This window comes from Ailuropoda melanoleuca, chromosome 10, assembly GCF_002007445.2.
Source record: "Ailuropoda melanoleuca isolate Jingjing chromosome 10, ASM200744v2, whole genome shotgun sequence".
Lineage (NCBI taxonomy): Eukaryota > Metazoa > Chordata > Mammalia > Carnivora > Ursidae > Ailuropoda > Ailuropoda melanoleuca.
In genome coordinates this window covers 99,729,006-99,752,782 of record NC_048227.1, presented here as the reverse complement: position 1 = coordinate 99,752,782, position 23,777 = coordinate 99,729,006, and the positions used below count along the sequence as shown (strand labels likewise).

At 39.2% G+C, this 23,777-nt stretch overlaps 1 protein-coding gene across 6 annotated transcripts in view; it reads right to left on the bottom strand.

The window, feature by feature from the left end:
• ARID1B (AT-rich interaction domain 1B) overlaps nt 1-23,777 on the bottom strand; it is a 383,300-nt gene that overhangs the window by 304,339 nt on the left and 55,184 nt on the right. For all 6 annotated transcript variants that reach the window (XM_034669369.1, XM_034669370.1, XM_034669374.1 and 3 more), the window contains exon 2: nt 3,972-4,121. In XM_034669369.1, coding sequence (XP_034525260.1) covers nt 3,972-4,121 — 150 coding nt within the window. The remainder of the gene's footprint in view (nt 1-3,971; nt 4,122-23,777) is intronic.

Genomic DNA, 23,777 nt, shown 5'->3' with positions numbered 1-23,777 from the left:
GAGTTTTTGGATGAAATGAACATTTAAGCCAGTGACTTTGAGTAATGCGGGTAGGCCTCCAGTTGAAGGCGTGAATAGAGCAAAACGGCCAGCCTTTCCAACTAAGAGAATTCTCCAGCAAACTACCTTCAGAGTTCATCTCTGCCATCAGCTCTCCTGAGTCTCCAACCTGCCACGCTGCAGATTTGGGACTTGCCAGCCTCCATAATTGTATAAGCCAATCCCTTACAATAAATCTCTTTATCCTAACCGAACACACACACACACACACACACACACACACACACACACACACACATTCTGTTTCTCTGTTGAGCCCTAATACAACAGCCTACACAAGACAAGGCATTTAAAGATCTAGCAAAGAAATAATTAAGTTGGATTAGGGTAAGTGAAATGGAAAAAAGAATCCATGAAAATACTACAAAATAACATGGGAGAGTTCCTTTGTAAATTTTGGAGTATGGAAGCCTCATACTCCCACTAAATAAAAATCCAGAGATCTTAAAAGAAAAGATTGATAATTCTGAGTACAAATTTTTTTTAATTTAAAAAGCCCCTCTGCATGACCAAGTAGATAAATAAATCATAATTAATTTCAAAAGATAAATAACAAAATGGGGGAGGGTGGTTAGTAACTCATATCACAGACAAAAATTCAGTCTCCCTATATAGAGAGTTTTATTAAATCAATTTTTAAAAGAGCAACAACTGCATAGAAAAATGCAAGATAAAAAGATACGAAATCACAAACAAAAAAAAAAAGGAAAAGCAAATGCTTTTAAGTATATAAGACATACAATACAACTCAAAACAAGATAAATGCAAATTAAAATTACATTATCGGATTGGCAAAAATCCAGAAGCTTAGTAAAGCATGCTACCAGCACATGTGTAGGCAAATAGGTACTCTCCCATACTGATGGTGTGAGTATAAATTGGTACAACCCCTCAAAGGAATAATCTGGCAATATTTACCAAAACTGCATCTACCCACTGACACACTGATGCCACTTTTAGGAACTTATCATACACATACACTTGCATATTTATGAAATGAGACATAGGCAAAGTTTATCACGGCAGCATTGTTTGACTTGCAAATAATTAAAAATAGTCTAAATGACCATCAAAAGAGAACTAGTTAAATATTATCATGGTATGTCCATAAAATGAAAGGAAGCTATGAAAAAGAATGAAGGGTTGCTTTATGTCCTCCTGGGGCAAGATCTACAGAAACTATACTTCAGGGGGTGGGGGAGGAGGACGACAAAGAACAGAACAGTGTGTATGTTACAGTACGTCACCATTTGTCTAAAAATAGAGTAAAAATTAAAATATGGTATCTTGCCTCTTCGTATAAAGATACTCCAGAAAGCTGTATAATAAAGTACTAAAGTGGTTGTCTGGCAAAGGGTGAGATGGGTGGTGAACGAGGGGGGAAGACTGTGCTGGGAGACTTTTATTCGTATCCTTTCCCTCCTACTTTTTCATTTTTGAAACATATGAATGTATTGATTATTCAAAATATAACACTTTAACAAATGTTAAAGACACAGAGTGAGGTATCTTAATGGAACCCTAAAATTACTTTTTGTATCAATCATACTAACAAAAGACACAAAGTATTATTTGCTGATTGATTCCCTAATATAAAAATCAACACTCCATGTATGCTGTTTGGAAACAAAAGGAAAGGCCGCAGAAAAGAATGTTCTGCCTGTTAGGAACTACTGGCTCACTACATTAAATATGGCTGAGATTCTTTGGTTTCTAAATGTATGTGAATTCAGAATGACAAATTCTTATTAAAGTTCAGTTTGATTTTGAAAATACTCTGTTGGTTATTTTTACTTTGGGGATAGAGTTTGAGGGGATTACCGTTTTGGGAGGCACTAACCATATCTAAAATGCTAAATCTTATTTCCTACACAAACTTTCCAAATCTATCTGAACACCTAATTCCCTAAAAACCGAAGTTGTTCCTATCAAACAAGACCCTCTGATTCGGCTCCGTCTCTGACTTCCACCTCCTCATCCCATAAGGAGCATAATGAAACTTAAAAAACACTTAGACATTCTACAGGTAGGGACTATGAAAACAAGAAAAACTTTCCAACATAGTTTGAAGAATTTTTGTCTTCCTCAGAATATACAGAAATGACAGTACTTAAGTTAGAGTCATAGTCACACAGACAGTATTTCCTACCATATGATTTACTATATTCAAATCAATAAAATAACAGTATCAAAGCATAAAACAGACCTAAACGAAGTACATTAAAATAGTATTATTAAAGTAAGATTTCATCTGTAGTACACTTTAAATATTTAAATGTGAAGGATATTAAATAACTAATTGCCCTGTGGTAGAAGTCACCAGTGAATGCTTCATAAAGGAAGTAAATTTGAGCTTGGTCTTGAAGGAAATGACAGGCACTCGGAGTCCTTAATCAAACTGGTTTTACAAATCAGAGATTCATCTTAGCACTAAAGTAAAATGACTAATGTAATCTCTCTATTCAGTCCTTCTTAAATTTTGATGGCACGACAAAAAACATTTTGTCTAACCAGAAGTTCAATAAGGTTTAGAAAGACCTTGAAAAAGCCTGTAACTTTATTTTCATAAACCCAGACACCAGTCTCACTTAAAAAAGAAATGATATTGGAAGGTTATTTAATTTTCCCACATCTTAATCAAAGAGTAAGCCAAATAACTCTGAAATAATACACATTCCTACCTCCATACATCCCTTTACATAATATCAGAATTTCGAAAACATATGCAAAAAACAAGATTCTACAGGACCTTCGATCTCAGCTGTTGTCCTAACACGTTTTGTTTAAAGTCATAAACTCTCGGGGCAACTGGGTGGCTCAGTCAGGTAAGTGTCTGCCTTTAGTTCAGGTCATGATCCCAGGGTCCTGGGACAGAGCGCCACATTGGGATCCTTGCTCAGTGGGGGGCCTGCTTCTCCCTCTCGCCTTCCTCCCCACTTGTGCTCTCTCCCCCGCGAATCAAATAAATGAAATCTTTTATAAAAAAAGGTAAAGTTATAAACTCTCTTTAGAACTCTTAAGTCACATGGGGAAAGACTCCAACAAATCCAAGAAAATACTTAAGAAATAAGCTGAATTAAAATTAAGCTTCATATATTTATATACCTTGCTTAGCATCAACAATCTCTACAAGATGTGCAAGACACGCTTTCAAAACTGAATAACCCTCCCTTCACTACAGCACCCCACAAAAGAGAAAGGAAAATATAAAATGGAAAGTTACATTCTGATGCTTATGACTAGAAGTGCTATGAAACATTTATCTGGATTCAGAATAAGAGTCCTGAGCTCACAGCGCCTTTTAAGATCACTCTGTGACAATCTCTAAAACAAAATGAGGCTGAATCATTTTATCAAATGCATATGTACTATTTTTCTACAAATCACATAAGCTGAAATATATGGCCAAATAACATAAAAGAGCATTTAATGAGGCTAATTTAAACTACAAAATGCTTAATATTCTTAAAGTACATGATTCCCTTTAGTATTTTAATATATCGTGACTGAAGTGATTATCTGTCTATAAGCTAGTTTAAGAGGAATAACACTGCCAAAGGCAACAATGTTTTGATATAGTAGCACTTATCATTAAAACAAACACCAAAAAAAAAAGCTCAAGATTAAAATACCATGTAGGTGGCAACGGGCAATGGTTCAATAAAACCATTTTTCTGAATGAGCATATTCTCCCCACTCTTCGATTTCAAACATCCATCCATAAGCAAATGAACAGTTTAGATTAGGTTCAGTTCTACACTTTTCTCAAAACTACATTTTTTCCCACTGAGAACAGCATTTTTTAAGCAGGACAGGAAGAGGACTCCAAGCCCAGTCTGCCTTTGGAACGCAGACCTAGCAGACCCGGCGGAAGCTCGGGGCCTGGGGATCTGGGGGCCCGGGACGCTCACCTGCTGCGGCTGGTACCTTTGCTGGGACTGGGACGGCAGGTACTGTGCCTGCGGAGGGAGGTGCGGAGGCTGCGGCTGCTGGTTGTAGTAAGGCTGCTGGCCCTGCTGGCAGTAACCACTCACACCTTGCTGTCCATACTGAGGTGGCATCTGTCAACAAGTCAAGCAAAACAGGCGAGCAAGTCAAAATGGGCAAATTCAATGGAATCAAATACGGTTTCGATTCAGCAACATGAAGTGGGCTCTTTGCTAAGCACTTGAATTTAATATTTTTAATCTTCTCTCCATTACATAAATCATCACACTGCCTTCTATTCACATATTATCAGAGGTAAAAAGATAATCTGTTTGAAAAAATAAGATTTCATCAGATAATCAAATATTGATAACCCCATAAAAATCCAGTGGGGAAAATCTCCTAATACCGACACGAACAAATGGCTCTGGTGAGTGGTGAATCACGATATTGTACACCTGAAGCGAATAAAACGCTATATGTCACAGAAAAAATACCCACTGCTAAGAAAGTCAAAGAAGCATTATGTTAACCCATTCTCCCGCGACGCTCAAAATTAAAATGCACTCCAACCATCCAAGGCCACTTGCTAATATTCTGTAGGATGCTGGTGACTTGGCTACATGTATAAGGCGTGGTTTTGTTTCCACTAAGGTCAAGAAATCCCAACTACCCAGGAGCAGACACTGTACCAGTTACATTAACAATTCCATTTACTGCTTTTGCTAAAAAGAAACCACATTGCGATACAACCCTTTTAGAAGACAGTATTATGTATACAACGCAATATAACCAACAACATGAGTTCTTAAAGGAAAGATACTCATATCTAATATTACAATAGTATTTTCCTAGTTGATAAAACAGGTAATGGTGTAAATCAAAGTGTGCTAGACTGCAAAGACCAGATACAGACACCTAAGTGAGCTTTCTCCACCTCGAATTTACGTGAACCTAAAAATCATTAAAATATTTGCTCAAAGTCCTCCCTCATGCAAGAAATACACCATGGATGTTATTTTTAATTTTTTTTCAAATGAAAAATCTATCTATCTTTCTTCTCTAATTGGGAGAGAGAGCAGCAGAGAAAAAGAAAAACACGGTATCAGGATGGCCAAAAGCACTCCGTAGAGGAGGATAGTGAAGTCACCCTGTTAAGAACACAATAGGGTCCACCTGACACTCCCAAGAACTACCCATAAGCCCACACAGTTAAGAATTCAGTGATCAGTTCCAGATACACATTTAAAAATGCAATCACTATAAAATACAGAATGGGGAAAAAGAAGAAATGAAAAAAAGGAGGAAAATACTAAACACTTCGCCTCCAAGACCAATTAGCACAATAATTTGTAACACATACAATGAAGTAAAAGGGGAAAATGCAAAAGCTACAGTTCATTGTCCTTGTGACCTGATTTAGATTACTGTCAAGGCAATGTGTCAGCAATGATCACAAACATTTGGCCACAATGGCTCACAAATGCCTCATCACACAGACCCTAAGTTAGTAGAGCAGACAAGTTTGTATTGAAAACCATTTAACCGCACAGTTGAATTCTTTGCTTTTATTTATCTTACAGCTTGATATCTCATAATGAATGTATGTCCCTGCCATAAGCCAAGCCAAAGAATTTCCATAAAATACAACTCCACATGCTAGAGTATCGTATACTACCACAACACATATCCTTCCGTTCAGCACCCATATGTTGATTTGATATCTAATACTATATTTCACACAAGCATCTTTGCAGTTTGATTTGAAGCAGTTAGGATAACACTTTTGCCAGTGTTAAAATGACTGTAAAGCTCAATCAACACAGCCGGCAACTCCCCTATGAATTGCACTTTAATATGTTGACTTTCTGGTTTACAGAAACCCTTACACACAATATGAAAGTGTCGTTTGGGGAGGGGGGGCTCCATTTCCTGAGAGAGACAACAACAGGACATATTCTAGTCAGCAACGAACACTAGAGCAGCCATGAACTTATTAGACTCTTTTACCATCTATTCCAGCTCTGAAAAGCTTGGGGACGAGTCGGGGTGCCGGGGAGGCAAGGTAGGGTGGGTGGGAATATAAGCAAATTTTCAAAGGAACCCCAGCAACACCCTGCAGAACACAGCAAACTGGGGGAGAAATCAACTTTTGCTTGAGAGATTTTACTACTGTTTTCCACAATCAAAACCCATTTGCTCTCCTTTTAGAAACACAGCCTAATTCATCTGGTACTCACCTAACGGACACCTCACCCTCTGTGAGCCTGGGATGAGGTGATGTCTAACCCAGTACAATCGGGCTATCAGTTAGAACTGGGTCCCAGTGCCAATCTACTGAATCTTTTCCACTGTCCTTCCATGGGAGCCACACTGCAACAGAGATCACTAAATTCTGTTTAGCCGAAGAATCTCGGGTTGGAAATCTGCGTGATCTAAATCCAGGTCCCTGCTGTGCCTCACTTGTCTGAATGTGGCCAATCACATAACGACACCCGTCTCACATCTCCGTCTATAAAGCAGGGCTACTTTCTTTATTAATTCATATTCATATTATAACCAGCAATATAATAGTCCTACCTGGAATGCTACACAGATGCTGAGACTTACTAAACAAGTTGTAGTGCTGGCTCTAAAATATTATCTCCTACGTTTTATCTTTAAAAATCAATTTCTAAATATAATACCTCAGTTGCCTACAACTGAAGCCTAATTTTTTAATGATCAATATTGCTTTTGTTTTAATCAACTTAGATGCAGGGCTTTCAAAGATCTATTATATGTTTTTCTGACAAATGACCAAACAGTCATTATTATGAAAAATAAATCGACAGGTTGAGCCATAATACACTGAGGGCCCCAGGGCCTCCTGCCAAAAGCCATGTGCACGAGCCCCACAGCGCAACTCCGGTCTTCCTCTGCCGTCAGTCTTACCTGCCACCGAGGCACTCAGCCGTGGCGCATCACTCTGACCGCCGTCCCCACCAGAACCTGCTGAGGACTCAGAAACCTGCGACATGAGGTAAAAAACAGGAAGGCCCAGGGAACTTGTCCATGAGGGAAGCACACAAGCTTTGACTGCCTCAAGTTTTGTAAAATCAATTTGGCTACTGAGAGCCTTCTTGTTTATGTCTTAGTTCTCAAACACACTCAGGCTAAGTAAGTAAGATTACCACAATGTTGGATGCAACGGAAATTTAACCAAGAGTTACTGCGCACCAGGAACCAAGTGAGGGGAGCTGGGGTCACAAAGCACTTCTAGTTCAGATGCCCCCCCCCTTCCCTGACCAGCCTAACTACACGAGCCTGGCCGCAGTCATCTTCCTCAGGCCATTTCCAATTTTATTTTACCACAGTGGAGATGATCGGACTTAGTCTACCCCTTCATTATGTGTTGTGTTTACTGTTTGTCCTTATCACTAGACTCCGAGCTCCCACATTCCTGGAATGCCTCTGGGAAGTCACTAAATGTTTGTTGAATGAATGGATGCTGTTCAGTGGATTACTAAATCAAGTAATTATTATATAAAAAATTAAATGAATGAAGGTAACCCTTCATAAAAATGAAATCACTTGTACCACCAACTCTTTGAAACACGTATGTCCAGCTTCATCCAACAGCCAAAACACCAAACTTCACACACACAGCCTCATGGCACTCTCAGCTATTAACTGCTAATCCTCCACGTCATTATTACCCAGCAAATGCTCTGGACCATTATCATGGTTTGAATAAAAAGATCACTACACTAAACTAAATGGAAATCTCCAGAAAATGCTTGTGATCAGAGCTTTTCTGTTACCAAAAACAAGAAAAATAGGAATTTATTTCACTCATTTCTAAATAGAGAAGATCTTAGAGTGGAGTGTGAGCACACATAATAACAAAAAATTTATTCCAATTTTCCAAGAAATATGAACGCTTTCATATATTATTGGAGAGAGAAAGTAGAGCAAAAAATTATTCATTTAAGTATTTTATTTTAGGAAATCATTCTGATAAAAAAAACGTGAGTATTAACTTTCACATCTCTGTATCACATTAAACGTGCTGAAATTCCGGGCCCATTCTTCATTTTACCCTACCCTGAACTACTTTGCTCATACTTCAGAATTGAAGAAATAGGGGCGCCTGAGTGGCACAGTGGTTAAGCGCCTGCCTTCGGCTCAGGGCGTGATCCCGGCGTTATGGGATCGAGCCCCACATCAGGCTCCTCCGCTATGAGCCTGCCTCTTCCTCTCCCACTCCCCCTGTTTGTGTTCCCTCTCTCACTGGCTGTCTCTATCTCTGTCGAATAAATAAATAAAATCTTTAAAAAAAAACAAAACAAAACAGAATTGAAGAAATAATCAAGGTTTTTCTTCTCTCCCATTTTCTTCCTAAAGAAGATTTAGAAAACCATTTCCTCACCAAAGTGCACTGACCCTCTGACCCAGCAATTCCTCTTGTAAATATATACCCATGAAACACTCGCATGTGTCCCAAGAAGGATATCTGACGCAATGCTATTTACAAAAACCAGAAAGAGGACACAATCTAACTCTAACAGTACGCAAAAGGAAAAAAACCAGGCTTTGCAATAGCCATAAAACGGAATTCTATACAGTAGTTTTCTCTAAAAAAGAAAAAAAAAAGGCAGTAAAGCCTACATAGCAAAATGGTTCCAATCCGAGTAATATAATGCTGAATTTTAAAAAGCAGGAAAAGAACGCAGCATAATACCATTTGTACACATTTTTAACACACAAAATAGTATATATTGTTCATGGATACATATATATAGTAAAAGTACAAAAGCGTGCACTGCAAAGGAAACATATGACATTCTCTGGAGAAGGGAGAGGATAAAAGATGGGGTGGAGCTTCGGCCTGGAAGATACAAAGCAGATGCGGCAAAATGGCAGAGGCATGGAAGCTAGTCTGGCACTCACACAAGGCAGGAGACAGGCCACTGGAGAGGAAAACACCTTGTGCTGCTTTATTTAAAGAGGCCCTGCTAGAACTTTGCTCCAGAGACCCATCCCTGATTACTAATGCCAGGTGCCCTAATCTCTTCTAGGCCTTTACCTGGGGCACGATAAGGCCAAAGACTTCATTATGGTCTTCTATGCTTCCTGCAAATTGGTAAATCTCTGAAAGGAAGGACTTTACACCAGTATTTCCCGATGGTACATACAGGGGACGCTAATCTGGCAAGTGAATTCACAGAAATAAATTCTATAATCAAAAAAGTTGGAGAAATAAACATAAAAATAAAACATAACATACTAGCATATGAAAGGATTTGTTAAATCCTTAAGTAAAGAAACCCAACCACCTTCAAATCTGGGATTTCTCAAATTTATCTGACTACGAGGATACCCACCACACCCACTGGGACATAAATTCTATAGAAAATGGGGCCTTATAATTGGGTGATGGGCATTAAGGAGGCACTGGAGGTAATGTGCACTGGGTGTTACATGCAACTGAAGAATTCCTAAATTCTACCTCTGAAACTAATTTTTAAAAAGGGGGTGGGGGCACTTGGCAGTTTAGCTCATCACTGTACTCAGAAGGCCTGGCCTGTAGTAAGAGCTCAATGAATATTTGTTGACTGAACCTCCTGGAATAAGTATACACATCACATACTATAAATCACACACCACTGACATATAAATGTAAGGGCTTTCTGCTTTGAGCTACACAATGGTCCAGTCCAGTGTTCTATCTCCACAACAGCTCACCACAACATTAGGAACAGATATAATCCTCCTTGACGTGAGCTAGGAAGTTATGGTCCTAAAATACACCTTGGTTTCTATTACGGATCTGTCACCTCTGGATTATCCGAATCTATTTACATTATCAGTTTTGTCCTTCCTTTTAGAGGGAAATAATTTAAGATCAAAAGAAATACTTTATATCATCCTAAATTTATCACAGGCATTTTAACATAGGGAAATCATTTTATCTAGTCATCCACTGTGGACACTCGGTTTGTTTCCACTTTTTGGTTACTGTAGATAACACTGCTGTGAAAATGGACATCCGCGCATCTGTTCGAGTCTCTGGATAAACACCCAGTGGGAGCTGCTGGATCGTCTGCTGGTTCTACCTTTAATTCTTTGAGGAAACACCATACTGTTTTTCGGAGTGGCTGTACCATTTTATATTTCCACCAGCAGTGCACAAGGGTTCCAATCTCTCCACATCCTTGACAACACTTGCTGTTTTCTGTTTGTTTTTTTTTGTAATAGCCATACTAATGGATGTGAAGTGGTATCATACTCATTGTGGATTTGACTTTCATTTCCCTAATGATCAGTGATATTGAGCATCTTTTGTGTGCTTATTGGCCATTTGTTTATTTTATTTGGAAAAAATGTATCCAAGTCCTGTGCCCATTTTTTAATTGGGTTGTTTTTTGTTGTTGAATTGTAGGAGAGCATTATATAGTCTGGATATTAATCCCTTATGTGCTACATGATTTACAAATATTTTCTCCTGTTGGCCGCTTTTCATTCTCTTGATGGTGTTCTTTAATGCACAGTTTTTAATTTCAATGTAGTCCAATTTATCTTTTCTTTGTTGCCTGTGCATTTGGTTTCACATCTAAGCAATCACTGCCAAACTAATGTCATGAAGGTTTCCCCTATGTTTTCTAAGAGTTTTATTTTTAAAATATATATATCTTAATATATATATATATATATATATATATTTATTTATTTATTTTAAAGTAATCTCTATGCTCAACGTGGGGCTCGAACTCACAACCCCAAGATCAAAAGTTGCACGCTCCACTGACTGAGCCAGCCAGGTGCCCTTCTAAGAGTTTTATAGCTTTAGCTCTCATGTTTAAGTCTGTAATCCACTTTGAGTTTATTTTTTGTATATAGGATAAGTTAAGGGAGGGTCTAACTTTGTTCTTTAGAAAGCCTATTGCTCTTACTCTATATAATTTTCACATCAGCTTCAGATCCTTTTGTTCTAAGAAGTACAGTTTGGTTTGGTATTACAGTTCCCTCCAGAACTAAAGCGTATACACATTCAACTCACAGTATTTTCTGTTTATATGAAATTCAAAATCACACAAACCTAATTTATGATAATAGAAATATCACAACAAGGGTTGTAGGATATAACAAATGGCTAAAAAAAGACATGAAGCTTCTTTCTGGGAGTGATGAAAATATTCTGTATCTTAATTGGGGTGGTAGTTTCATGGATGTACATATATGTCAAAACTCATCCAATGGTACACTTAAGATCTGAGCATTTTATTGTACGGGGGTGTATCTTTAAAAACTACTAGTAGAATACGTAAGTAGGTAAACTTCTAACTTCACATGCTTTATAACATATCACTGTCTTATTTATGACTACGTGCAAATTCCCTACTTGATAATGACTGTTCCCAGGTGCTTAACAGGGAGTTTTCATATTTTCTACTTTACATAATCCAAAATAGTATATAGCAATTGGGTATACTGAAATAATCACATGAGTATGTAAATTCAAATATATGAGGAGAGTCAAAATATGTACAGAAACAGTATTCTGCAACCCACAATTCTACTTTTAAGATTATATCTTAAGAAAAAATGTGAAACAAGTATGCAGAGATATGTATAGCAAGGAATTCACTGGACCCCTGTGAAAGCATCCCTACTGAAAAATATGGAAACTGCCTAAATGTCCATCAACAGAGACTGGTTGTGGCAGGGGGTAAGAGGGGGAGATATTCACTATCAGCTTATTAATGAATCGCATTGTAGATAATATGTATTTAATAGCAAGAACAATTACTAAGGTGTACCTTAAGGTGTAGAAGTTTACAAAACAATATATGTAGTAAAAAATTTTTTAATATGAAAATCTGTGTATGTGTGGTTATCTGAATAAAGAATTAATAGCCTAAAGGAATAAACACCAAAATGTCATCTATCATTTCTTAAACCAACTCAGTGTTTTTCATCAATCTAGAACAAAATGCAATTTATTCTGGATTATTTATTGTGGTCTTTTTAAGAGTTATCAAAAAAGTATGTTATAACAATTTGCCTTAAAGCAGAAGGCTCCTTAATTTTTGTTTGTTTTTCATCATAGGCTTGTGCCCCTCCAGGTAAATTCCACAAAACAGGAAGGGAAAAAGCACAGGAAAAATCCTAAGTTTGCAACAGTTACATTTTAGTCATTACTGTGGCAAATTCTGCTGGCTTCCGATTTCACAGAAAGATCAAACACTGTTTTTCATGCATAAGAGTCAGACTGAAAATTCCCCACAGCAAGGCATTCAGATGCTAAGCCGATGTGTGGTTGAACCAATTGCACAAGGAAATTTTATTATGTCAACATGTCCAGTCAAAAATAATGTGCTAGAAGGTAATAAATAAAGTTTACAAGGTCAAGATCCTATAACTGCCATAATCTACAATCCCTTAAGCTAAATTCCCAATTGAGACTTCTAAACAATTTAGGTCCTTTTTTTTTTTTTCACACTTTCTTATTTTAAAAAGAAAAATAAATCCTGTCCTTAGGCTTGTCTAAGGAAAAAAAAACAAAACAACAAACCTCCACAAATTCCTGAAATTACTCCTTCATGCTTGAAAAACAAGAAACCATCAACAAATGTATATTGAGTGCTTATTGTATGCACTGTACACTCAAGCTAAGTTCCTTCAAATCTGTCCAGCTTCCCTTGAGTAAGAGAAAAAAGACGACCCAGAGTTGAAGGAGTTGGCAAGGCATTCAAGGGTCAAGCAGTGTCTTAAACAGCAGACCAGGCCTGATGACCAACCACACAAACAAGCCAGTTACACAGTTCACGTTGCTATGGAGCGCACTTCCGTTTGGTCTATGTCTTTATTCCTAACAGATAACTTCCGGGCCACAAACACTGCTGTTTTATGGCCTGAAAACTAACCAACATAATCTTGGCTGAGTTAACCCTCTCCTTCAGCTCAGAAGTTTTAAAAATTCTTATCAAAAAATAAGGGTTTGTTTTTTTTTTTTTTACAAACTTAACTATTATGTAAAATTTTAAACACAAACAAGAGTAGACAGAATAGTATTGAAACCCACAGTTTAAGTAATTATCAACTTAAGGCCAATGTGGTTTCATCTAGAGCCCCACCCACTATTCCCCATCCCAGCTTATATCCCATCATATCATCTCAGGGGAAGATGATAGTACCCTGCAGCCCTTCCATCTCAAGGGGCCCCAAAATAAATCATACGCAGGGGACCCAAACCAGATGTCTTGCATGGAGCCAAACCCAAAGGAGTCCACCCAAAATCAGTCCAACCAACCCACAGACCCGTGGATAGAAAAATAAATACTTGTAAACGACTGAGACTTTTAAGCTGATTGACTTGTACCACTATTTGTCAACAGTTACCTGAAACTTGTAACAAATATTAACAGATTTCTTCAGATTAATAGAATATTGTGGATTTTTCACTTTCCATTTATGCTTTTTGTGTTTTCCACATTTTCTTTATTCTTGTATTTTAATTCCAGTGTAGTTAACACACTATTAGTTCCAGGTGTACAGTATAGTGAGTCAACGGTTCCATACATTGCTCAGTGCTCATCAGAACAAGTGTCCTCTTCATCCCCTTCACCTATTTCCTCCATCCCCCCACCCACCTACCTTTTGGTAACCATCAGTTTGTTCTCTATACTTAAGAGAATAAATTTCCTTGTGATTCGTGAAACAAAGACAAAAAGTTCTCATTTGTCACCAGTATATAAGTTTTTCCTCACAACACATTTGTTTAGTAAAACTTCCTTGACACGCGTACACACAATGTAAGATTATAAACATAAACACAGTGAAAATAATATACATGCAATCTCTCTTGGACTTCTGTACAATTATTAATTGCCTACAAAATTTCACTGCTTATTCTAAGTCCAACTGCTGTATATTTAGCAAATCACAGCTTAAGCGAATACTAGGTCAGACAACGTTCTGCAGAGTGAATATTCTATATGGCTGTGGGAACTAAATGGTAGCCTCTCATGACCTCAATTTCCAAAAGTCAGGGATATGTCCTGAACAGCCTTTATTTCCTCTTTATAATCATTATCATTCTATTATCCATGAATTTATTTATACCCTTCTTAAATTAATTTATATTTCTAGTCCATGCTACCTCTTGAGGGTAACCAGTTCTGGAACATTATTATCCATTTCATAAAGTGGTACATCCTTTAATTTTCATAAAATTAACTCCAAGCTTCAAGGAGTGCCCCCTAATGCTAGCACACAGATTTGAGTAACAAATGTACGCACTATCTATCCCACTCTGCCCCTTGATTAATTTCACTGGCTTATCAAAATGCTTGTGCTCTGCCAGTCTTCACTGTGGAGGAGCAGCTAAAATAGCATGAATGCTTCCAAAGGCACAGCAAGTATGGCTGCACGCAAGAGTAAGATTACTTTTCTAGGTACTTTTTAAAGCAGCCTCTAATGCACATTTTGTATTCTCTCCTCTACCTCCTAACTACAGCTGTTTTCACCTTTCCTCCCAGGTCAGCCAATTAGAGGAGATTTTGTTTAAGTATTCATAAAATGCAGGCATTCACTGGCAGTAAAATGCTTCCTCTCTCATTTACAACCAGCGTTGAACTACAGTCTTACTGTACACAAAATTAACACACAAGTGTATAATTGTAGTTTTATGCTCAAGTGCCCTAATTATGCACTTTAAAACACTTTCTTCCCAAGGATCCATCGAGGGCATTCGATATCACGGATCTATAAAGGCTACAGTACACTTTTTGATAAAACAGAAGCATAACAGGAAAAAATTTGAAGCTTCGGGGAGAAAGTCTGTGTGCAATGCACAAGCTGATAAATCTCATTCCAATAAATTTGGCTAAAAAGATAGCATATTCCCAATGTGTATAAATTTGGTACTGGGGGACGGAAGGGAAGGGCGTGTCTAAGAGCAAAAGGCTTTTAATTCACACTGCTTATTCTTGAAGAAAACAGAAGCAACATAAAAAACAAGTGGTCTAAAATCTTTCATAAACTATCACAGGGGAGAAAAATACATCTAGGAGCCTACATGCCCTATTTATGTAATAATGTAAGCAAGGACAAAAATTAACAGTAAAAGGACCATGCTCATCTCTAACAGGGAAGCTTTGACATCTAGGTTATCAGCATTTACATTTAAAACAAAATCAAAAATAAGTACTTTCCATACAAAACATATGCAGTCAGTTTTAAATCAGAGAATCGTAACTATGGAAATCCACTGACATGACGTGCACAAGCGTCTACTTCTGTGGCGGTCACAGTGTATACAGAGAGCAGTGAAGGGCTCTGAAGGCAATCTATAGTAATAAATAGGTCAATTCTGCTCACAGAAGCAGCATTTTCCTAGAAAAAGCTACTTGAAAAGAAAAAGGAAAGGAAACAAGAAAAAGGCGTGTGCTGCCTCGCAGGGGTTCAGCTGTCACTATGCAAGAGAACATGTCCCCAAGAAAACAGGCACTCTATGTCATTTACTTAGTGATGAATTCATCTCACTGGAAAGTGATCTGGAGTTTCCACCTCTCCTGTCATATTATTGCCCAACTGCAACAGGTAGTTCGGGATCAGCGAATATCATCTTTGAGTTGCTTCAGTTTAAAAAAAAAAAAAAATACAAAGGGCCCCTGGGTGACTCAGTTGGTGAAGCAGCCGACTCTTGATTTTGGCTCAGGTCATGATCTCACGGTCATGAGAGATGGAGCCCCATGGCGGGGGGGGGGGGGGGGGGGGGGGTCGTCCAAGCTCAGTGAGGAGTCTGCTTGAGATTCTCTCCCTCTGCTGCTCCCTCTACACACATGCGCACTCTCTCTCTCAAATAAATAAAATCTTAAAAAACAATACAAGATTACAAAATCAAAAGTCAAAACGTAAAGTACAAGGGCACCCGACACACATGTTAGAACAGCAGGGGTTTGTAGTAAGACTTTAAAGTAAGTGTCAGGCTACGATGTACATGTTTTTAAAACCCACCCACTTGGGCCACCTCTACATGTGAGGACACCATTTACTGCAGGTAAAATGGCAAACACTCAGTAAGGACAACTGATGGGAACTGAAGAAGGAGCTGCCTGCCCAGCTGCCCTTCTGGCCAGAGATTTCTATTTTTATGAAGCACAAAAAGAGAAGCCAAGAGCTTAACCACTTTCCTATATAAACCCAGCTGCCAAAATGGATGTGCCAAAGGGGAATTTCAGAGAATTTTAAAGAGATAACCTTTGCTGAGGCTGCAATGTCAACTCTGCGACCGCATGACTGGAGCATGTGCAGTGAATGCTAGATTGAAAAGACTGTTCTATTTGAGATAACTACAGAGTGGGGGAAACAGAGAAAACAGGGATTTACCAGAGTAAGACTAGAATTTTAAAACAGTCAATGGAGAAACAAGTAACTGGAATCTTCTATGGAGGAAAACTCAATGGTAGAGGGATAGGAGAAGGAAGACTGCTCATTGCAGACCCTTTCTAGCTTGGGGATTTCATACCATGCATATAAATGATTTCTTCGCATGTGTGAGAGGGTTTTTTTTAAATACAGCTTTGAAGTTGTTTTTTTTTTTTTTTTAAATGAAAGATGGGGGGGTGCCATGTGACTGCACTGTTACCAACAATCCAAAGCTCACCCTTTTAGGGTGAGGGTGCTAGCTGCTTCTATATCCTTTCTATACCTTTTTTTCTCTCCTGCCCCCCCCCAAAAAAAAGAAAAGAAAGAATTTTTAAAACTATATTTGTATTAAAACATGATCCTTTAAAAATGTGCAATCTAACTGTTCCATGAGATTTTTTTTTTAAGGGAGAAACGTGTACTCATTAATCTATCTACCCCCAAACTTTAAATGACGCAAATGTTGAAAAATGTATGAATGGAGAAAAATAATCACATTGGTAATGCAAAAGGGTCAGCCTTCTCCACATACCATGGCCAAGACCCAAACCTGGCTATTAAAGTCTTCCTTTGAGACTTTGAGAATTCAGTAGGCTGCAGAATCTAAGAATAGACAGTCCCAAGGGAAGAACTAGTGTGGGGACCATTATTGGCATCCTCCCTGACTGAAGGCACGGAAATGGACTCGGGTAGTGAGGCTGGAGGCTTTGTCCTGTGCTTCCCAGGGACAGAACAGGCTTCAGATGAACAGAAATAGCCCATCATTTTATTTTTCCCCCAACTTTCAGAATGAGCCCATAACAAAAAATGAGGAGCAAGTTTATAAAGGAGGCTTTTTGCATTAGATGTTTCTACTACTAACCCACCATCTCTCAGTGTCTCATAGACAAAGGTGAGACTAAAGGAAATATGTCGACGGCTGAAAAACTGACTTCCTGCATGTTATTCCCTGGATCACAGTCTGAGTTGGGGGCAGGGGAGGGAAGGGAGGTGAATGAAGATGTTCAAAAACATATCCCACACACAGTACACACAAACTTGGATCAATAAACTTTTCTTTTAAACTAAAAATATATATCCATCCCACCATTCTCAGAAGGCTAAGCCTAGTTATATTTAATTGTGAATTACTTTATCATGCACTATTAGAACTGATTGAGATTGCAGAGATCACGGGTTCAACCCTCTCCTAGGTCAAGGTCAACGAGGCTAGGTCAATGAAGCTAGGTCAAGGGTTAGAACACCAGCAGCATTTCACCCAACTAGATTAACAAACAGAACACAACTCTGCTCTCGCCTCCCCTACCCCTCTGCGCCCCCCCCCATGCACATGTCACTCTCCTGTGACCCCCAGTCACTGAACAGGGGATAGGGGAGTAACATGCGAGAGAAACATGGAGGGCAAGCTGTAAATGGAGACTCAAGCTGGAATGGAAGAGCAAAGGACACTTTGGAGATCTTGTTCTGTTCTGGAAGACAGTTGTGTGAACAGACAAGAGTACCAGGACATAAGGAAAGCAAGCACGGGAAGAGACTAAGAGACAGGTAAGTAAAAGGACAGCGGCCACAAACAAGAACTGCATACAATTTTAAGTTTGAAAAACTGAGGTTTAAAATATCTGGGTAACTTAGATTAATTTAGAAGGTATTAGGATATAAAATTTCTACCAACACAGACACCAATGCACTCAAGACAAAGTGGGGAGGGGGCCAGGGGCTCTTCACCTTGAGTCATTTAGCACATAGACACAAGTTCCACGACAAACTTGTGATACTGGGTAGTAGTTTAAAGAGGAGTCCCATTCTGATGTCAAGGGATATGAGCAAATGATGCTTTGGATGCAATATCAAAGCCTTTAAAATAGAAATAGATTTCAAAGCAAATGTGTATATAAAAGGAGAATATAATATAATCATTTCTTTTGAGAAAGAAGATTTGCAATTTTTTTCTTATTTCACCAGATGGAACAAGTGCCAAATATGCCCCCAAGATTGGTCAGGAAAAAAATAAGGGATGCTGACATTTTACAATCACTAATAGAAAGATACCTGGGGGTGGATGGGGGAGGATTTTTACTCAATACAGAATTTTCAACAAATTAAATGTTTCACCTCTTTTCTACTGTCTCCTCTATTTATATTAACAAATCATTAAAATTAGACAGTCTGACCTATTTATTCTGAAAATCAATAATCATAAAATCATAATTATCCCCCTCAAAACTATACTTCAACACAGATGCAATCTCAGATTGTCCACTCTAAGCACCTTTGCAGGTAAAATCAGTAGACTTTGGGGAATACAGAAGCCATTTAATTGTTTTATTAAAACATTAAGGGGCATAAAATAATTATCCTAAGATACAGCCCACCAATCCAATGACAAATAAGGATAACTGGGCTAAAAAATTTCTTATTACTCCTGAAATTAAACCATATTCCAATTCTACTTTATTTTAATTAAGCAAAATATTTCTTCCATTACCATTAAGAGGAAAATGCTAGGTTTTAAACAGTATCCCACAACAATTTTCACTTTAACAAATCTTTAAATTTAAAAGATTTCACTGTGTGGGGCACCTGGATGGCTCAGCTGGTTAAGTGTCTGTCTGCCTTTGGCTCAGGTCATGATCCCGGGGTCCTGGGATCATGCCCCAGGTCTGCTCCAGGTCAGGCTCCCTGCTCAGTGGGGAGTCTGCTTCTCCCTCTCCCCCTGCCCCTCACCCCAACTTGTGTGCACTTGAGTGCTCACTCTAACAGATGAATAAAATCTTTAAAAAAAAAAAAAAAAGAGGCTCTCTCTGATTCAAGACAAGGTGTATGGAATTGGTGGAGATTGGTCATATTTTCTAAGCAAAGATGCTACATTTAATAATCACTCACCGTCACTTAAATAATACAGCTATTTCTTACTGCCAGAGAAAACAATTAGCAGCACTACCACCTGGTCATTTGGTGGTTCCTGAAACTCAGAACCTCCTTCTGGTGTACGCCACTCCCCATACTTGTGATAGCCTCATCAACCCAGAAATCCCTGCCATCCCCTTAGCCAACTGTGATCACCTTGTAATTCCAGGACACATCAACTGCTGGGGTTTGGGCGCTCCATCTTTATAGGTTCTAGTGGCCCCCAGATGGTACTCCCCATCTCCGTGGCTACCCTCACTGCAGGCTCCTTCTGAGGCTCTGCTTAGCGCTACATAGGGCCATGCCCCACAGAACGTAGGACACTTGCTGTGCAACTGGTAAACCACTTCACTGTGGTTTGGATTTTCCATCAGGTTTTCCCACAAATAGACCATATTCTAACTCTACTTTTATCTCAACTACAAACAGTCAAACAAATAAATAATTTCTTAAATCTCCATTCCAGGAAAAGGGGTTGGGGAACCAAAGAAGCTTGAAAATACTGAAGGTTAATCAGAGCAATGGCTTTCGACGTCAACTCAAATGAGGAAATATATTTTATATCACAACCATGAATACATATGATACCCTTACTACGTGTGATACATTTATATTTTCTACTATTTACATTCAAATTCTTTCCCTTTTAAAAAAATGTCTAGCTGAAGCCTAATATATTGCTTTCATGTTCCCACAAATGGATCACAATGAGCAGTTTAAAAAACATAGCATTTGAGGATGACATTTGCAAAAATCTCCGGGAAAACTGTTCCAAGTGATACTGTAAAGGTGTCCACAAATACTGGTCCCTGCATTTCCTCTCCCCTGACCTGCAGCTGCTGTTGACATACAATGCCTCTGCTGGTCTGCATGGGCTAAACAGCGAGAGCAGTTCACTAGGAAGACAACTGGCAAAACAGACAGAGGCAAACCCCCCACCAAAGCAAGGCGGTAACCTATGGACACAGCGACTCCTGGAAGCAATCAGGAGTCAAAGCAAGAAAGACTGAAGAACAGAGACAAAGCTGGAGTCAGACAGGGACTGGTTCTGTGTGGAGAATCAGGAGAATGAGGTCATGCTATGGAGGCAAGTAGCAAGTGTCAGAGACGGTGTGCATCAAACTTACAGGTGAGGAAAAGAAATGAATTTGAAAGTATGGAATCAACAGAGCTCCAGAGGAGAGAGAGCAAGGAAGATGAGATGGGAGTAAATTTTAAAATAAAATAGCAGGGCACCTGGGTGGTTCAGTCGGTTAAGCGTCTGACTCTCGATTTCAGCTTAGGTCATGATCTTGGGGTCGTGGGATCGAGCCCCTCGTCGGGCTCTGTGCTCAGTGTGAAGTCTGCTTACCAACCTCTCCCTCTGCTCTTCCCACCACTCTCTCTCTCTCAAATAAATAAAATATTTAAAATAAAATAGAATGAAGGAGGAGGGGCTAGGACTTCTCTTGACTTTCTACATAGGTCACAAAAAAGTCACGCATCCTAGGAAGAAGGTCGTCTATTTGTCCAGGGATGAGGGGGAGTACGAAGGACTCTAACTGTGGGAATCCTGGTCACCATGTCCTTGTGGGAATCCTGAGGTTCCCTAGCTGTGAGTTCCTTGCCACGTTTATATTAATATTCAGGCTAATCATCTCTCTGGGAGAAATACTTGGGGAAAAAATTATAACAACGACCACCTGAAATTTGCAATAATGCTACTAAGAAGACTAAAAACAGTGAACATACAATGGAGAGAAACTGAAGGTTTATGAGGAAGAATGAAGCAGGCAGAGCAGCACTGGCTAAGCTGCTGCAAGAATGCAGAGCCCGAAGGCTCCTGTCACACGTTCCCTGACCAACCAACGCAAGGGGACAGAAAAAACTAAAGGCAGTTCCATTAATTGAGTTTGCACCCTTAGAAGATACTGAAATGAAGCTAGTGAACTCACTCCTCTCCTCAGGTTCCCCTTATATTCTTTTATTATAACCTGACTTTGTTCTCTACCCTGGGGCCTCAATATGAGAGCCCCCATACCACAAATGAGTGATAAGTGTAAGACTAATCAGCTCTGACTCTTTCCTCCAAAATAATTTACTGCAGTAACTACAAGACAGACCTCACTGTAAAATGCTTTCATTGATATGAGCTACCCCTAAAAATAAGAGCTCTGACAATACCAATACTTCATTATTTACATAGCACTTTTAAACTTTGAAAACTAGGGTCCATGACAATCCTATTGAAATGGGTAGAATTCGTCTCCTTTAACAGAGCAGAACCTTAAAATATCTAAGAATATGTGGCCAATTGGCGGCAGAATCAATGCTGGATTTCTGGTCTCCTGATCCAAGCAGACCACGGTACTGAAGGACGAAGGTAACGGCGAGGCTTCTTTACAGACAGTACCTGTATCTACACTTTGTTTTCCCAAAAGGAGTTCAAACTTCTGTTTTCCATTATATCACATGTATTGATCCAACATTTCATGAGCAAAAAAGTCTCAACAGAACTGTCCTAGGCCCCGTAGAAGATCCAAATAGGAAGAAGACAAAAATCCCTGCACATAAGCAGCTTACAAGCAGAAGAGAGATGATACATGTTTACAACTCAGAATAAAGAGGAGGAATATGAGCTGGAACAGAGAAGGAGGGCGGAGGAGGGAGCAGGTAAATCCCACTGGAAAAGTTGGGGAAACAAGTGCTAGAGCATTAGGAAATGCTGTTCAGACCAGAAGTACTGGACCTAGGCCTGAAGGGAGGACTCCACTTTCAACTGGCAGAGAAAAGAAAAAGAGGAATCTCTGTTGAGTAACAGAAACCCAGTTGGGGAAGACAGGAACACATTAAGGACACGAGGAATAAATAGCTCAGTACAGTATGAGGTAATGATAGGGAAGAATTTTGATTAATTCCCAAGACCATGCAATGCATACAGCAGATGCTTAAAAAAACATACTGGCTGGCTGTACGAATACTGACTCTGGAATAAACTAGTACATTTCATTTTAAAACACAAACATATGAGTTACCACCCAAGTTAATGAGTTATTATTAATTCTCAAACGTCGACTGTGGATTGTCCATGGAAAAACTTTAAGCCCATTAGGGCTTTCCCCCTTACCACAAACACCTTCAGGATGCCTCTTTACATTACCACTAGAAGCACATCTTTTTCATATTAACCCCAATACACCAGTGGAGGGAGGTAAGTTTTCTGCCCTCTGAAATCAAGTACTGCATTCCAAAACCATGCAGTAATTTTTAAGGAATACCTACAGTTTAGAATTATTGCTCTAATTGTTCCTCTTTAATCAACATGAACAAACACTGACCAGACCCCAATGTGTACCGTTGAGACTAAATTCCAACAGTGGTGATGAAGTAGTCAGGTACTGAGGTCCAGGAACCCACGCAGTCAGACCTCAGACTCCCTGAAAATGAGCTATATAGACAATGTGCATATGCACAGACATTAAGAAGCTGAATATGTCACAGGTGTTAGTTTATATATTTATACACACACACACGTATGTGTGAGTGCGTATGTATGCAGACATGTTGGTTTATTTAAAAAATGAAACTACTAGAAGTGAAATAATCTCTTCAAATTTCTTCTATTACAACATGTCAGAATTTTAAATCTGGTATACCCAAAATTTCAAACAGCAAATCTGGATCCAGATAAGCAAGGGGAGGGCTGCCCTGGTACTAAGTACCAGAAATCGGCTGGCTGAGGGTAGAAGTGAAGCCCAGAGACAGGCTGTTCCAGACCTCACAGCTGGGGTGGGGTAGGAGGCCGCTGACTCCGGCCAAGTCACCAGTCACCTGGTGGAACCCTGGGAAGTTGTGCAGGCCCACGGCAACCCAGCGTGACACCATGGCTCCACAGACAACAAGCAACTGCATTTTAAATTCCTTCTCACCCCCGTCAAGCCACAAGACCAGTCCATGCTTCCAAACCACTCTCTTTAGCCTCTTTCTCTACATTAGAAATATGAGAAAATGACACACAAACTGTTGTCAACTTAAAATGTGTTTGCTACACAAAATTAGCAAGTATTTTCTAAAATAATAAAAGCTTAAGGGCGCCTAGGTGACTCAGTTGGTTAAGCGTATGCCTTCAGCTCAGGTTATGATCCTGGGTCCTAGAATCGAGTACCACCTCAGGCTCCACGCTCGGCAGGTGGCCTGCTTCTCCCTCTGCCTCCCCTTGCTTGTCTTTCGTCTCTCACTGTCTCTCTGTCAAATAAATAAATAAAATCTTTAGGGCCGCCTGGGTGGCTCAGTTGTTAAGCGTCTGCCTTCGGCCCAGGGTGTGATCCCAGGGTCCTGGGATCGAGCCCCACATCAGGCTCCCTGTTCTGCTGGAAGCCTGCTTCTTCCTCTCCCACCCCCGCTGTGTTCCCTCTCTTGCTGGCTGTCTCTCTCTCTGTCAAATAAATAAATAAAATACCTTTAAAAAATCTTTAAAAAAAATAAAATAA